The sequence below is a fragment of the Vombatus ursinus genome, unplaced genomic scaffold (assembly GCF_900497805.2).
Source record: "Vombatus ursinus unplaced genomic scaffold, bare-nosed wombat genome assembly UNPS02009205.1, whole genome shotgun sequence".
Lineage (NCBI taxonomy): Eukaryota > Metazoa > Chordata > Mammalia > Diprotodontia > Vombatidae > Vombatus > Vombatus ursinus.
In genome coordinates, this window is record NW_020948983.1 from 2,658,123 (window position 1) to 2,673,916 (window position 15,794).

The window sequence follows — 15,794 nt, forward strand, 5'->3', positions numbered from 1 at the left end:
TTATTGACAAAATATTGACATTGACATACTTCTTGGAAGTATATAGTGTGTTAGAATTCTAACAAATTAACACAAAACACAAAAATATTTACATTCTGGTATAGAAGACATTAAGGAACCATTTGTCACTCTTTAGTAGCTCTAGGATCTTGGAATATAAACTCAGTGCTTGAAAAGTCGCCGCCCGATATTTGCCACACTCAACATCAATCCCTCTACAGTCCTTGAGTTTGGGTTTTGTTTTGTTTTTGTTTTTTGTTTTTGTTTTTGCATTTTAAAGAAGTTTTGAAGAACCACTTCGAATGGCTGAATTCTGCCAATTTCTCCAACCACCAAAGTTTAAATTCACGCCTATTTTAAGCTTCAAGATGGTCGGAAAGGGAATGTCAAAAAATTAAAAAAAAACACACCAGGATTTAATTTTTTTCCAGCAAAAGTAAAGATTTCTCTCCACCCTCCCCCCACCACCCCAACCCCCTTTCCAGCCTCTCCCTCCCCTCTCATCTCTTTTTCTCTTTAGAGGACCACTATTGGTGAACGGCTACTTCATTTAGCTGTCACAATCACTTTGACGTCAGAAGTTATCAATAAATGTTTACAGACTGTACATTTCTCGTAAAAATAGAAATTAAAAAGCACACAGACCTGTCTTAAAAAGGAAAAAAATTACAATTCAATTTCTGTCTTTAGACACCGTTTGCCCAACAAATGGTACATGCAATTCAAGTTTCTGAAATAGGTGTGGGGTTTGGGCTGGATCTGGAACTGCGATTGTTATTATCACTATCATTATTTTTAAAGAGTGGAAAACTTCGAAGTGCAAAAAATGTCTTCTGCCTGGTTGGTTTTTTTATCATAATTATTATCATTATCATTTTTAAAGTGGACTGCAATAAACGGAATACCTGTCAATCATCTTGTCTCCATGGTTTGGTTTTTGATTGACAGCTCCCCTTGTCCCAGCCGGGTCGGCCATGCCACATTTTGGACCTCTCTCTCTCCCCTTTCTCTCTCTCTCTCTCCCCTTTCTCTCTCTCTCTCTCTCTCTCTCTCTCTCTCTCTCTCTCTCTCTTTCTCTCTCTCTCCTGCCTCTTTAGACGAGAATTGCATGTTGATGAAGGAGCCTTCTCCTCAGTCTCCACTCTGCCTTGGGTTGTGATCCTTAACACTTTCTGCTGGAAAGTTTCTAAGTGCCACCTTCTCTCTTTCTCTTTGTGTGTTTGTGGTTTGTTGGATTTTGCTTGCTTGTTTTTGTTCTTCTCCTTTTTCTGTCTCTGTTATGTCTCGTTTTTGTTTGTGCGGGATTTTGTTTTTGTTTTTGTTTTTAATCGTCTGATGTGACGTCTATTTCCTCTGGACTAGCCTGTTTGGTAGCGATTCTCCATCGGTTAATATGATGCGTCCCTTTTTTCTTCTGTTGAGAATCCGAACCCTCTTCCTCTAACTTCTGACGTTTGAACTTCGTTCTTCTGTTCTGAAACCATACTTTTACCTACAGCGGGAAGCAGAAAATGGTGGGTTAGTTTCTCTCGTGGTAGTTTGTCCCTTTCTCCTTAAATAGAGATTACGAAGATAGATTTAAAACACGCATCTACACACCTAAAGAAGAAAAAACACGCATCTACACACCTGAGAGAAAGAAAGGAGAGAGAGAGAGAGAGAGAGAGAGAGAGAGAGACTTTCCCCTTTTCTCATTCTTTGGGGTGAGACTCTTGGGTTAACAATGACTTGGTTCCCTCACCCAGGGGACACCTGAGGAAAAGGAGACTTCGGCCTGCTTCCAGCTCAGTGCTAACACAGCCGGGATGGGACTGGACAGCGCCCCCCTTTCCGGCCACTCCGATGTCTCTGTTGTCAGTAAAGCCTTCCTGAACAACAGTTAAAGCATTCCGAAGCCCAGGGTGCTTTCGAAACTAGGCGCTGAAAAGTAACCACTGGACATCAAGCCTTCAAAAATATGAAAGGGCTTTTTAAAAAATTAGGGAAAAAAAGAATGAAAATACATAAGCTAGAAACCCCCGCTGCTCTTCTTCCTTTCAAGAGTTCAATATGCTTTTTATTATTTTCTCCACACTTGGACACTGAACCCTAAATATAGGTTCAGTTGCTTAGCATAGGCCTGAGGTCACTATTTTTAGATTTCTCTTCATTTAGGTAGTTTTTTTCTCCCTTTGAGGAGAAGTTTAGGGTGAGTCAGAGGTGAGAAGGCAGAACGGTGAGTGAACTGGGGGAGGGGAAGAGCGGTCCCCAGGTTTCAGATCCAAAGGTGCCTTTTCATGAAAAGTGGTTCAAAAGTGAAAGCATTCAGAAGTCAAAGAGAGAGAGAGAGAGAGAGAGAGAGAGAGAGAAAGAGAGAGAATATCACTCCGCAGAAGCAGTAAGTAGGCTCAGGCCCTGGTGACACCTTGTACTCGGGGCTTCTGTTCGGTTTAGCAGCTCCCCTGTTCCTATGAGAGTTTCAGGATGTCTCCTTTTGTAAACAGTGAAATTCAAGATGTCAATTGTTCGAAAGCTTGGGAACTCCAGGCCAGAACAAATCAGACTCGATGGCCCCTCATCTCATCTGAAGGATACTGGGAAATAGGTTCCGAATCAAGCCCAAATGATTGAAAACATGCCTGGGGCCCCTCTGCTCTTTGGTCTTCAGACAGACTAAGAAGGCAGGATCAATCCAGAAGTTCGTAGCCTGCAAAGCCGGGACAAGCTCTGGCAAAATGAAGACCATAAACGTCTTCTCATCTCTTCTTGTTCTCACCATTAGAATCATCATCACCAACACCACTATCTGAGTCTCTGATCTAAACTCTGGTTGGGTGTAGGAGCAGAGGACATCTAACCAAGCCTCCTGCAAAGTCAGCCAGAGTAGCGGCTGCAGTGCCATCAAATCGCCTCGTCTTTAGGCTTTCTCACTGCCTCCTCCGAGCCTAGCCCCATCGAAACCAGTCCCCTAGCTCTCTCTCCCCGCATTTTCATATTCCCCAAAAGTCTCCCATTAAAAAGCTGAGCGGGAACAAGGGTGAGTTTAATTTGCTTTTAGTTTGCTAATTGAGGGGGAGGATGGTTCATTTCTCCACGCTGCTCTCCAAAGGGAGCCCGTTTGTCGAGATCGGGGGGTTGACACCAAGACAAAAGACTCCAACCAGCGTCGGAATCAGGCTGGACAAAGACCACCTTAAATACAGCTTTCTAGGGGGAAATAAGCCGGAGCTGTGCCTTGTTCCGAGAACCTCATAAAAGTGGAGATCCCCTGTTCTGTTTTGTCCGGGGGACATTTTAAAACAAAAGCCTCAACCTCTTATCGTCTCAAAAAAAAAAAAGTGTTACAACTTAATCCGCCCAGAAAACGTTACTGTTTACGAGAACTTTGAACTAGCCTAGTGGTTCTATAGTACAGTACAGCTTACTGTAGTTGGCCCCCGCCTCCTGCCTAGGCCCAACCCCCAGCCCCAGTCCCAGCCCGGACAGCAGTTCGCCCCCCCCCCCCCCCCCCCCCAGGGTTTATAAGGGGGGGGGGGGGGGGGAGGAGACCGTTCAGCTCCCTCTCTCTCCACTAACAAAATGGGGGAGGGGGAAATGATATAAACAGCAGAACCCCCAATAGCCGCTGCAGTTGGGGCGAGAAACCATTCAAATGGCCCCACTCTGGCGGATGGCGTCTCTTCCACCTGGGATCTGGGTCCTTGATAGGTAACACGTTTCCAGAGATGTAAGCACCCGAAAGAGCCATACAGCGTGAAGAGAATTGTCGAAGCAGAAAGAGCATCGGTCAGTTGGGAGAGGCAGAGGGAGGCAGATCATTGCTCCTCTATACACCCTTAACTAAAAAAACAAAAACAAACAAACCCTGAGCCATCGAACCCAAATAAGAAACAACTCACACTTCTTGGACTGTCTATATTTAACCCACTCTTGAATTAGCGTGGATGCCTACACCACCTCAAACTTCGCTTTCTCGTTCTCTCCTTCCTCCTTTACTTATTCTCCAAGGCTACTGGTGTCTTCCTAGTCTCCTCTCCGAAAGGGGGATGATCTTTCCCCCAACATTAGAGGGTCCGTTGCCATCAGTTCCAAAGCCACCCTACCAGAGCCATCTCTTCCTCCCCTGTCCCTTCCCCAATAGTTTGCCCTGCACACTCCACCACCCCGCTCCATGCCCGGGAAGGCAAAGCTTGCTTCCACAGACAGTGGACTAATCTGTCCGTGCTGTAAATAACTGCCATTCTGGGCTCCGGAAAGGAGTTGAAACCCCATTTGTTAGATTGCCTCTTACAAACACAACCTCTAGTTACTCAGACGAACCAACCACTCATCTGTGGCCTATTCTCCTGTAGCCCCAGTCAGCCTCATCCTTATTACAATCCCTTGCCTTCTTACTAGCTTTCCAGGGACTGGTAGAGCTAGGCCAATGGGGGAGGAGAAACGGGAAGGGAAGAATACAACACTCTGCCCGAATTACTAGATTTTAAAATAAATAAATACAAGACAAAACCCTCTCTAATCAATCTCTGTAGATTTCAAGGCTCACTTCGACGCCCCGCAAACCACGAAAGTCACTAATCTTCCCTAGTGGATCGAAATCAAATGAGGCTCTCGCCCCCAGAGCCTTAAACAAACAAACACAACAAAAACTAAACAATCAATTTTTTAAAAAGTAAAAAGGAAAGCGTTTTTGACCAGTGAGGCAATCCAGATTGTCCAAACTCCAAGCTGCCTAAATGTGAGCAACGGCTCATCCCAAATCTGGACCTCATTTTTCTTCTCAGTAAAATGAGGCGGTTGAACTAAAAGATCTTTGAGATTCCACAGCCCTAAAAGCCAGGCCGAGCACACCTCCCACACTACTCAATCGGAATTCCACTGAGATTCCTTGATGTCCCCTCTGGGTGCCGACTCTTTTTTTCATGGCGACTTTAGAGTAGCCTGCCTTATTTCCGAGAAGCTGGCCTCACTCAGTGGAGTTGAGTCATTTGAGACACACAAACCCGTAAAACTACCTGGGGCCGGGAGAATAGAACAGGTCTGTCCCTTCTCTTTTCTGGCCCCCATGCCAGCCTTCCCAACAAGTCCCTTGCCCCAGGGATTGCCTGAGCACCACGGATCGACCATCTTCACGGCAAGTGGGACTCTAATGCCACTCCAGCATCCTCTCTTACCTGAGTTTCTGTGAGGCTGAGGCTGTGGGCCAGCTGTTTCCTCTCCGCTCCCACAACGTAGTGATTCTTCTCAAAGGCATGTTCCAGTCTCAGTAATTGCGACGGGGAGAAGGCTGTACGGATCCGCTTGGGCTTTCGGGCCAGGGCATTGTGCAAAAGGAAGCTTTCTGGGCTCGTTTCATTTCCTGAGGGGTAGGGAACAGCAGAGCTTGCATTAGGAACACAGGCTTCCTCCCCTTACCCCTCCCTAGGAGTTACTGCCATCAAAACAGGATGGGCTTCGAGGGGACCAAGCAGCCTTTTCCCTAAGTGAGGGAGATAACTCTTCTCTTCCTTTCCCATCCCACCATTCCCACTCGCCCCCACAAACAAAACAATTGCTTCATTGGAGCAGGGAGTTCTGAAAGAATGGAAAACAGAAAGAGGGGGAAAGCAGGACCTACACCAGCTCTCTTAGAGCAAAACTGTAACAATCGGGTTATTAGAAGTAAGGATCACGATAAATAAATTGACGACCCTGCCTGGGGGTGGGGGGAGGAAAAAGAGAGGAATATCATGTAACTCGTCATCTTTTAAAAGTCAGAATAAAACGAACCGACTCAAGGAGGCCTGGTCCTCTCCTTTCTTCTGTAGCACTACAGCCAAAGTGCCCAGCCAGAAACAGCCCACAACTCGGCTCGATCTGGCCCAGAGCTGGGACCTGCTAACTTGACGAACCTGCCTAGTCCCCACAGCTGAGAAAGGGGGTTACACTACCGCCAAACCCCACTCAGCTCTCAACGCATCCCCGTCCCCAACTTCCTACAAATCCCTCGGGTTTCGGCCTGGCATACGACTCAGATCGGCCCCAGCCCAAAGCCCGGCTCAGGAGGACAGGGTCTGGCTGGTTCAGATTGTCCGAGTTTCAGCCAAAGGCAAAGCTACAGCCGAAGCCTGCTGTGCTCCTAGCACACTCAGCTCTCTCTCCTGCTCACTCCCTTTGACCTGCCCCATTTCTTCTCCCGTTTCTCAACTTGTCACACGGGCCTAGGAGAAGAAAAAGAACTATGGCCCCAGCATCTAGGGCCCCCATTCAGGGAAGGGACTAGGTGATATATTTTTTCCCCGATTTAACTTCTTCACTCGAACTGGAAAAGCAACAAGCTGCGATTCCCATTTTTTTTTCCGGCTACTGTCGGAATTTTAATTTTTATTATTTTAATTTTTATTATTAGTTCTTAAGATAATGGGGGAATGGGGGAGAGAGAACAGATAATCTATTGTTGCACCCGGGGAGGAGATTTTAAATATAATCTTAGCAGTCTGCTGGGACTATTCTTTCTCCTAGCTGAAGTAGCTCTTTCTGCTCCCAATTCCCAAGGACCCGGAGAAATCATTGCTGTGATCGAAAGCTTGTGTCATTTTATTTTGTGAACGTTAATCCGTTTGCAAAGTTTGGCCTTGGATAGTTCCTGGTTATTTCGCGAAGTTAGGAAGGAAAATCTTAAACTTTACTAGGAGAACCGTAGAGAGAAGCGGTGAGAGATCTCAGTAAGAATAGTAAACCCAAGCCCAAAACACACAAAACGAAAAGCTATAAACAAACCCACACTCAACGGTCAAGTTCAAACAGAGTTGGGGAGATCTCAGGTCATTTTTTTTTAAAAAAAAAAAGGAAAATATACATGTAGTGGGCGAAGGGGGTGACACCCCTTTATCTCCAACCGTTAGCAGGGACATTAAGGGTTAATCAACGGCCAGCTGCGTTTTGATCGACTGCCCTCAAAAGTGGCTATTTTCCCTCATCTGATTACTAATTACTCTTGCTACCTAAACCCTTTCCCGTCGGTTGAGGTCTCGCTCGCTCTCCCTCCGGGGGAAAAATGAGAGTGAAAGAGAGGGAGAAGAAATTGTAAAAAAAAACAACCAAACAGCCTTCACTAGCCCTTATCTCCCAACTGGGTTATTTCTTTTAAAGAAAGAAATACAATAAACCAGACCAAACCTGCCTTTCTGCCGTGGCTCCAGGGAGCTGTAATTTACGTGGTCGTCAAGAGCCAGAGAAGATGATTCCACCCTTATCTATTATCCAGTTCCCTCCCTCCATCTCTAAAAATCTAAATGAAATAAAATGTCTTTATCGATGGGTGGTTGGGGATCCACTCCAAGACGCGATGATAGTCTCTGCCCAGGGTGATGGGGTGGTGGTCAGACTGCGACTGAAGGAGGTGTGGCGTGCACGGTAAAAGAGTTTCTAACGAAACCGAGGCAAAAGAGGCTATCTCAGTCGAGGGTGGCTGCCTTATGCAGACCCGGAGCTGGTGCAGCGACGGAAAGCACTGGGGCGGAGGGGTGTGTGTGGGGGGGGGGGGGGTAGCTGAAGAACAATCTGGTTCGAAGCTTTTTCCTGCGTTTACCTTCACACAACGAACGCGGTGGCTTTTCCCCTCCAGTGCCCCCCAAGCTCCCCTCACTTTAAGCCCCTCTACAGACTGTGACAACTTCTCCGTCTTTCTTCCCCTAAAACGGTCAACTCGTTTCGGGGAGAGAAAGAGGAGGGAGAAAAGGAAGCAGCTAAAACCTCCAGCTCTCTTTCTGCTTTCATTCAACAAGCACAACTTTCCTACTGCAGGACTTCCAAACCCGGGATCCCGAATCCCAGAAAAGCTGAAGGGATAAAATGCCAAGGCCTTTCAAAACAACGCCTTCCCAATCTTGCTGCGCCCAGACCGGTTCTTGGAGATGAAAGGGGGATAGGGGAGTAGAAAAGGCGAGCAGGGACCTAGGCAACGTGGCACGTACCTTGAAATCTGTGGCCCAGATATCGGTACCTGTGGATAAGCCAGGGGTAGAACGTGGATGGGTCTCTCTGCTGCGAGGCGAAGAGGGGGTGGGGCGAGTGCGAGGAGGGCAAGGGGTGTGCAGCCAGGGCGTGCGGCGGCGGCACCGGGTGGACCGGCACGGCGGGATTGGGCGGGTGGGAGACGGCTTCTGCAAACACCAAGTCCGGGTTGGAGTAGACGCCCCTGCCGGCTGCCGTGTGGAAGCCATTGAGGAAGGGGTTTATGGGGCTGGAGTTGGCATAGCTGAGAGCCGCCGGGCGGATGGGGTCCTCGGAGCGCGAGGCGGGCAGGGGGTTGTCCTTGGCCACCAGCGACTCGATGGTGAAACAGCGCTTGGGCGCCGGCTGGAACATGCTGCGCCGCCGAGCGAGTCCTGGGGGCTCCCCCGCTCCGGAGCGTCAGCAATGCGCTGGCTCCGACGCCGAGTTTCGGGGAGAAAAAAAATGATATTTTTGTCGTGCTGTCGAAAGAAAAGAAAAGGGGGGAGGGGGAGGGAGAGGAGAGCCAAAGCAACTGGAAGGAGCCCGAGAATCTTGAACCAGAACGCACTCAAAGATGAGAGAAGAAAAAAAAATCCTTCCAGAAGAGTTTGCAGGCTGGGGTGGGGAGGGGTATTTTTTTTTTTTTTTTTGGCGAGGTAGCGTGGGGGACCCAGAGCTGCGAGCAGAGAAAAGGGGGGAAAAAGTTTCTCGAGGGAGAAAAAAAAGTTTCCTCTCTTCTGCAAAAGGCGGGCAGGGCACCCTAAGTCCAAAGACAATCCATGGATGTACTCGGTTCTTCACAAGTTGTGCAAACGATTTGTTAGTTCATGAGCCTAATTAGTGCGGGGATCACATAAACAGCTTCCTCTGAAGCCTGGTAAATGGCTTGATGATTGGTCGCTATTACTCGCCTTGAGGTGGAAGGGGGGAGACTCTTTAAAGTGCGTCAGAGGGAGGCGAGCTGCTGGGAACCTGGAGGGCTGGATCCGGGCCCGGAGTGGAACGGAGTCGAGGGCTGCCTGAGCCGCTGCTCTTGCGCTTGTCGGCTCTTGCGCCTTCTCCCAGTGCTCACCAAGGCGGCGGCAGCTGCAGTTTCTTCACCTTCTCCTCCTCTTCCTCCTTCTTCGTCCCCTCCTCCTCCTCTTCCTTCTTCTTCGTCTCCTCCTCCTCTTCCTCCTCTTCCTCTTCCTCCTCCTCCTTCTCCACCTCCTCCTCTCTCTCCCCCGCCTCCTTCTCCACCTCTACCACCACTCCCTCCGGGGCGCCCAGGTCCCAACAGAGTCCCCGCCGGGCGCTGCCGCCGCCACCATCCACAGCTTCCCCTCCCAACCCGAGCCAGCTGCCACGGGGGCAGGTAGGAGAGCACAGATTCCTCTCGCGCGCTCCGCCGCTTCTCATTCCAGAATTGAGCCCGGGGGAGGAGGGAGTGGGACGCATGGGGAGGGCTAAAGGGGGCTGGCTTGGGGTGAGGGTGGGGGAAACTATTATATTTCTCCATCCCCCTCCCCCTCCTGAGGGGGAAACTTAATGTTGTCTCCTAGGCGAAGAGTAAACTCTGAGAGATGTACCCTCCCCTTCTCTGCTACCCAGATCTGTCCTTTCCAAATCTGAGTTCCAAAGCGTCTCTGGGACCGAGAGGGTCCAAGAGACCCTGCCCTGTTAGGTAGTTGGCAAATCGACACCAGCGCACCCCCTTCAAAGGGCAACCAGAGCTTACTGCTAGCTTGTCCCTTCTCTTAATCAAATCACACTTTTTTTCCTCCTGGGTGGTGATTACGACCTCTACCCTCCACACACACACACCCTCCCCCATCACACATACAAACACTTCTTTCGAAAGTTCTGGGGAAAAGAGTCTGTACTGTGGAGGTAGAAGCAGTTTGTGTCTTAGCGGTCATTGTTATATTATCTTTGTTATTATTGTTGTTGCTAATGCAATTTATTAAAGCATCTACCACCATGCCCCACCCTGGATTGTTAATTGCTATGTCTGGGAGAGGACCACGAGCGGTGTGAGTTGAATCTCAGGCTTCAGTCAGGGAGAGGACTAGGCACAGTGAGAGTGAGTTGGATCTCAGGCTCCAGACCTTGTCCGTATTTTCGAGTTCGCCTTTGGTTTTGGGATGATTTTAGGGCTGAGTTCCCTCATCCCCATTGGTTCGCGCCGAGGAATAATTATGATCACATCCCGAGGCTGCTGGCTGCAGCTTACTGTTTATTGGTAGTTAAAGATCTATTATCTATTCATCAGCCGCCTCTTTTTTCCTTTTTTTTTTTTTGCCAATTACATTCTTCTAAAGTGAAGTACCAGCAGGTATTTTTCACGTTTACAATTAATTATATAAAAAAAAAAATCTGGCGTACTTTAAATCTATTACACCGAGGCGGTGTAATTTATCTTAAGGACGCAGAAATGCTTGTGTTGAGTGAATAGGTTGCCGAGAAACCTAGGAGAAAGTAGACCGGGAGGGGAAAATGGGGGGAAGACAGAAATAACAACTCGATACACACATTTTTAGGAGCCTACAACAACAGGAAAAATGCCGTGTCTGGATACATATTTCTTCTAAAAGTGATTATCTGAGGATCTTTTTCTTTTGCTCAGTGGGTGACCCCATACCTCTTCTTATACCCCACATTTCCCCTCCTTTCTTTATTTGCTTGTTTATCGACTTATTTTTGTTAGTGTTGGCATGGGGGGGGGTGTTGTCTTTGGAAATCCCTTCTGAAAATTGGACCATATATTTAGGTAGGACATTTAGGAACCGTCTTCTCTTAGGTATCCTAGCGCATTAATGACTGGAGTTTTGTGCTAAAAAGTTCTTGCATACCCCACCCCTAACTTGGCTATTTCTTTATCCAGCACTGATTTGCAAATACACATATTGTACATACCCACTCATACACACATATGTACATACCCACACTAGTAGGTAAAAAGCAGTTGCCTGAAGATTCTGTAGTCTCTTTTGGGTAACCCCCCCTTCCTCCTGCACTTTCTGGGTTTCATTCGTAGCACGGAGCGAGCGGAGCAGGGGTCGTGTCCTGGGTTTCACCCTTTGTCCAGGGATGCCCCTCCCCCAAGGGAGTTTGACTGCACCTGGTGGTTTACTTGAGGGCCTGAGCTAACTGAGAAACTGGGCCCAGCTCCCTGGGACGGGGACCTAGACGAAAAAACCTCCAACTCGAATGGTTGTGTTGGTTGTTGGTTGGAATGTGTGTTTGGGAGGTGGGGGGGGGAGACTAGAAAACAGGGGGCAGGAAAACTGATTCCCCCAGCCTCTCCTAAGAAGACGAAATCTCCCCATCGCCTGCCTCCGACTAACTCCCTGCCCCAACCTTCACCCCACCCCACCATCTCTTGTCCAGTAATCATACAAAGTTAAGAAAATTTTAAAATACACAAACTTCTCCGGTTTGGTTAGGAACAGTAAAGAGAATTACTGAAACCCAGAGTATTATACTTGGAGTGTGTGTGTGTGTGTGTGTGTGTGTGTAAGTGTGTAAACGTAAGTGTACGGTGGTGGGGAGGAGGAGAGGTGGTGAAAAACGCTGGCCCAAGCCCGTGTTATAAAAAGCAAATTAATATCCTAAAGAGTTTGTAAGTCTAAGTATTGGGATGAACCTGGGGGTTTAAGTAGTACGCTTTCAATCCCCGATAGTTTTTCGAATGGAAAAGACACAGAACTTGGACCTGTTGGTCCCACAAAGTCAACCAGGTCCAGGGAACATGAATCTGGAGAGCCAAGGCTAGGGACCTTGTAGAGTTGAAGAGTGTGTCTGGGCTGAGGAGGGTCGGAGGAAATTTTATTTGGAGGAAAAAATTTCTCTTCCCACCACCTCCAGATTCATAGCCTGCCTGCTTGAGGTCATCCTAAGGATCAGCGCCGCTGGCCGTGGGTCCCCCGGCTTTGGAGGCAAGTTTTGGAAATTTTCAAGCCATTTCTGGGGAGGTATAACGTGGAATGTCAGACTCAGTGGGTCCCAGCTTCTGGGAAACTCATCACTGGCCAGAACCAAGGGGCTTAGATGTGTTCAACTAGGTGGGATCTGGAAGCCAGACACCTGGGACTACCCCAAGGATGCTGGGACCCAAATAACCTTGGATATGTTTTTAATTATTGGCGTGGAGTTAAGTTGAGAAGTGGGAATGAGGTTGTGCAATTAGAAAAGACATTACTGAGAGCCAAAGGGTCCGTAGCATCCCCAGCCTTTTAAGCGGGTGAGAGCCGACACTGAAATGCCTTTTCTAAAATTCTCGCCCCTGCTCTGGAGAAGGTCTCTGATACCTAGTTGGTCCTGTGGTGCAGCCATTGAGCCCTAGAAGGATGGACCCTTGAAAACCTTGCACCTTTCTTGGTCTAACCTTTCCTGGATTACCCCGTTTTCTGGACTTCAGGCGAAGTCATGATGATTTGGGTTTGAAACAGGGTAGAGTTGGAGGGAGGCTGGTGTTTGTGAGGGGAGCTTCATTTGCTTCTCTTGTCTCCAGGCCCCTCCCTTAAAAACATCCCAAAGTGTTTTCCACAACTCTGAAGTCAGCAAGGGTGGTGGTGGGAAGGGAGTTGTTTATAAATCATCCCCGGCCTTCTTTCCAAAGTGAATTATTCACCCGGGGCCAGCCTGATGCAAAACTCGCCCCAAAATGGCACAAATTTTCTGGTTTCGCTTTCCTTGATACGAGGCTTTGGGAGGCCAGCCCCTGAGTGAGACGTATGTGTGTGTGTGTGTGTGTGTGTGTAAGAGAGAGAGGAAGAGAGAGCGAGCTGAGCGTGTGTGCGTTGGAGGGAGGAGAGCAGGAGGAGAGACAATTAGTCTACTAAACACACAGTTTAATGCGCTTCTTATGAGTCCTAAATATCGATAAATAGATTTTCCCTGGTTCTCAGTCCTTTAAGCGCATACTAAGTGGGGGTAATCTATGGTAATTCATGCGCCTGTACCTCGGAAACACAGGGGACAGGTTCACAAGTTAAAGACCCCGCGACACGCAAGCGAATCAAAAAGGTGAGTTACTTATTAAAGGACAGGGGCCTCTTGCCTTGGCCAAAGCACAGGGCTAGGAGCGTTCAGGGCCCGCAATCTAGCTGCTTCTCTGAGTTCAGGTGCTTCGAAGGCCAATGTTGACTCGCTCTCGAGCCTCTTCCGAAGTCCGGGAGACTGACAGGTGGCGACTTAGATGCTCATCTCAGCTCAGCTCTAAAGGTCTCTTTGGAGACTTCGCCACTCTCCCCCTTCGTCCACACCTTACTCAGACCCATCTCGACCCCGGTTTTGTCCCAGGATTTAAGGGTCTAACCCCACGACGGCAGGTGAAAGAATATTTCTCCTGCTTGTCGGTGCGTGAGTGCGTGGTGACTTGGAAAGGGTGACTGGGCAAATCAGGGCGAAGCCAGCCCTGAGCCAGTAAGGTTAAAGGTGTGCAGAGCAGTTAGGGACTGAGGCTATCTTATAGAATACGAGAGAAGTCGCGTCTTCCAACTCTGAGAAATGTAAATAGAACTACGCAAAACCCCATGCACCTTCGAAGTGTGCTTGCCGGTGGGTACGCCCAGGATGAATGCAAACGGACACTGTAGACACCAGACACTATAACTCTTTGACCAGAGGGTCAGTTTGTACTCAACAATCTAATCTTGAGATTTTCAAGGCAAAGGGTCGACCCTGGCTTGAGGTAGTCTTTTCTGGGACCAGTGCTGTAATTCTTGGTCACTCCTTTACAAACCACGGAGCACTTCTAAAAAGGCTGTGGGAAGATGGAATCTCCCTAGTCTAGGTTTCCGAGATGTCCTCAAACAAGAGGATTCCCAGTGTGGGATTCCAAGAACATGATCCTGTTTTGTTTTTCCATTTCCTTCCTTTTCCCAGATCTGGGCTACACGGAAGCAAACTCTTTCTTGCCCGAAGAATTGTTATCAAGGGCTATATTTGGTATGTATGTAACATACGGCATAGCGCAGACGCGAAGCACCTTGTGTCTAATAAACATCTATGTCAGGATTGATTAGTTGAGGCATTTAGAGACTCAAATTCAGGGCTCACCTCTATGCTATATAGAACGAGTCATAGAGTATTGATGGCATGCTATAAATCTGGAATACGGGTATTGAAAGATGAAGTGTGCATCGACTGCGATGTATCTAGGACTTCCAAACTGGTGAAATTAGCCAGAGAAGAAGGTCTTCTGTAAATAAAGGTATCAATTGTTTGCATTTCACTAGATTGTTTCCTACTTTCTTAGTTTCTCACCACTCACAGAGAGGAACGGTACGAACACGAAAATTGTAAATTAAAAAAAAATTTTTTTCCTGATGGCACGCAAATAAACGAATGCCCCACCACCCCTACTCCATCCCGCTTCTCTGCGACTGAGGCTGCTCTCTGCTGGAATACCTTACTAACAGACGAGCCAGATTGGTGTGTGAGCAGCGCCGCCTAGTGGTCTCACGGGCACAAACCCACAAAGGAAGTTTGGAGCGACCTGCTCTTCAGAGTTCTAACCAGTCCATCCACGAATAGCTGACTTTTATCCTTCCTTACACCTCCCCCCACCCCCTCTAGAGCCCAGATGCCCAGCGATTGAACAAGGGTGGGTGGAGGAGGAGGGAGAGAAGGGGAGGTAGCCTCTCCCAACGACGAAAAAAAAAAAAAAAAAAAAAGAAAAGATACACATCCTCCTTACCCTTAACCCACCGACTCCCAGTTCTTTATGCTTTCTGCCAAGAGTTCAAACCCCACCCTGCGATGGTGTGTACGGACAGATTTAAGAGCTAAATCAGTCAGCTCTGGCGTGGTGGACTTTCTGTGATCTTCTGCACAAAAATCCGGGAAGCTGGTGTACTTGCATAATAGACATAAGGTCACTTTAAACAAATTATCCTTCGTTTTCCCCTCCTCTTTTGAGATAGAGAACAAGACTCACTCCCGCCAGTCACTTCTCTGCTGCACCAGCCACGCCTCCAGGCCAATAGTTGAGGAACGGCCAAAGACCAGAGGGCCGGTCATGTCCCATTGCGCGAGCCACGGGCAGAAAGGCGCAAGAACGCACGGAACGTGGCAGCCCAGTTTCGGATAACTAAAGTTCTCTGCTACCTGCGCCGTTTTGTCCAACTATTACCGAGAACAAATAGTGAAGTTACTATTACATCTGAGGCGGGGAAAGGGGAGATATCGGTGTCCCAGGTTCCATTCTTCTCCCAGGCAAGAACGTATTTCTTAGTGGGAGGGGGACTAGCCAAGGGGACAGTTTCTCCCTGAACCTCACTCCGTACCCCCTCTTCCATCTCATTGCCTGCAACTCTCCCCGTCTCTCGAAGTTCTGTCTTCTCTCAGTTCGAAAAGGTGTATACACGTAATATGTGGAAATAACATTCGCGTGCTTTTTCCTGGAAACCCGCATAGAGGGAACGTGCCAGGTGAAATGGTTGCTTCGTGAAGTTCACAGGCAATCTGGGGGTGCTGATCAGCTAGGCGAAGATAAATAAATGGTCTGTCCCTTCCACTCTCTTTCCTCCCGAGTGGGTGAGATGACTCTTGAAACTTTGATTCCTTGAACGCTGTTCAGCGAAATCCAGCTTTCAGCAGATAGACGAAGACTATTCTTTCCTCAACCAGCATCTTCGAGATTATGCTCTATCTCCTTTTGGTGACCCTTCTCCTTATCATCGACCTTCTGTAAGTCTCTTCCCGCTCTGATATCCCTGATATTTTTCCTCTGCCAGAAAAATATTTCAAGGACAAACATTTAAGCTCAGAAGTGAATTTCGACTATCATTTATTAAACGGTAGCTGTCCAATCACTGTTGTTGTTGCTTTTAAAACTCTTGTGTGTCTTGCGA

General features: G+C 48.1%; 1 protein-coding gene across 2 annotated transcripts; it reads right to left on the minus strand.

The window, feature by feature from the left end:
* Window positions 1-492: 492 nt before the first annotated feature.
* EMX2 (empty spiracles homeobox 2) lies at window positions 493-9,005 on the minus strand. 2 transcript variants are annotated; one of them, XM_027852021.1, is made up of 3 exons: window positions 7,935-9,005; window positions 5,154-5,338; window positions 493-1,492 (listed from the first exon to the last, which is right to left on the minus strand). In XM_027852021.1, exons 1-3 carry the CDS (start codon window positions 8,326-8,328, stop codon window positions 1,325-1,327), a joined length of 747 nt encoding a protein of 248 aa, XP_027707822.1. In that variant the 5' UTR covers window positions 8,329-9,005; the 3' UTR covers window positions 493-1,324. The 2 variants fall into 2 exon arrangements, with proteins under 2 accessions (XP_027707822.1, XP_027707823.1); XM_027852022.1 differs by lacking the exon at window positions 5,154-5,338 and having other exon boundaries at window positions 1,389-1,492.
* Between the last annotated feature and the right edge of the window lie 6,789 nt (window positions 9,006-15,794).

Excerpts from the sequence above, each read along its gene's own strand:
- EMX2 (XM_027852021.1), bottom strand. The coding sequence starts at position 8,328 with ATGTTCCAGCCGGCGCCCAAGCGCTGTTTCACCATCGAGTCGCTGGTG. Across the intron at positions 5,339-7,934 it reads TCTGGGCCACAGATTTCAAG|GAAATGAAACGAGCCCAGAA; the intron begins GTACGTGCCACG and ends CCTACCCCTCAG. Across the intron at positions 1,493-5,153 it reads TCAGCCTCACAGAAACTCAG|GTAAAAGTATGGTTTCAGAA; the intron begins GTAAGAGAGGAT and ends TTCCCGCTGTAG.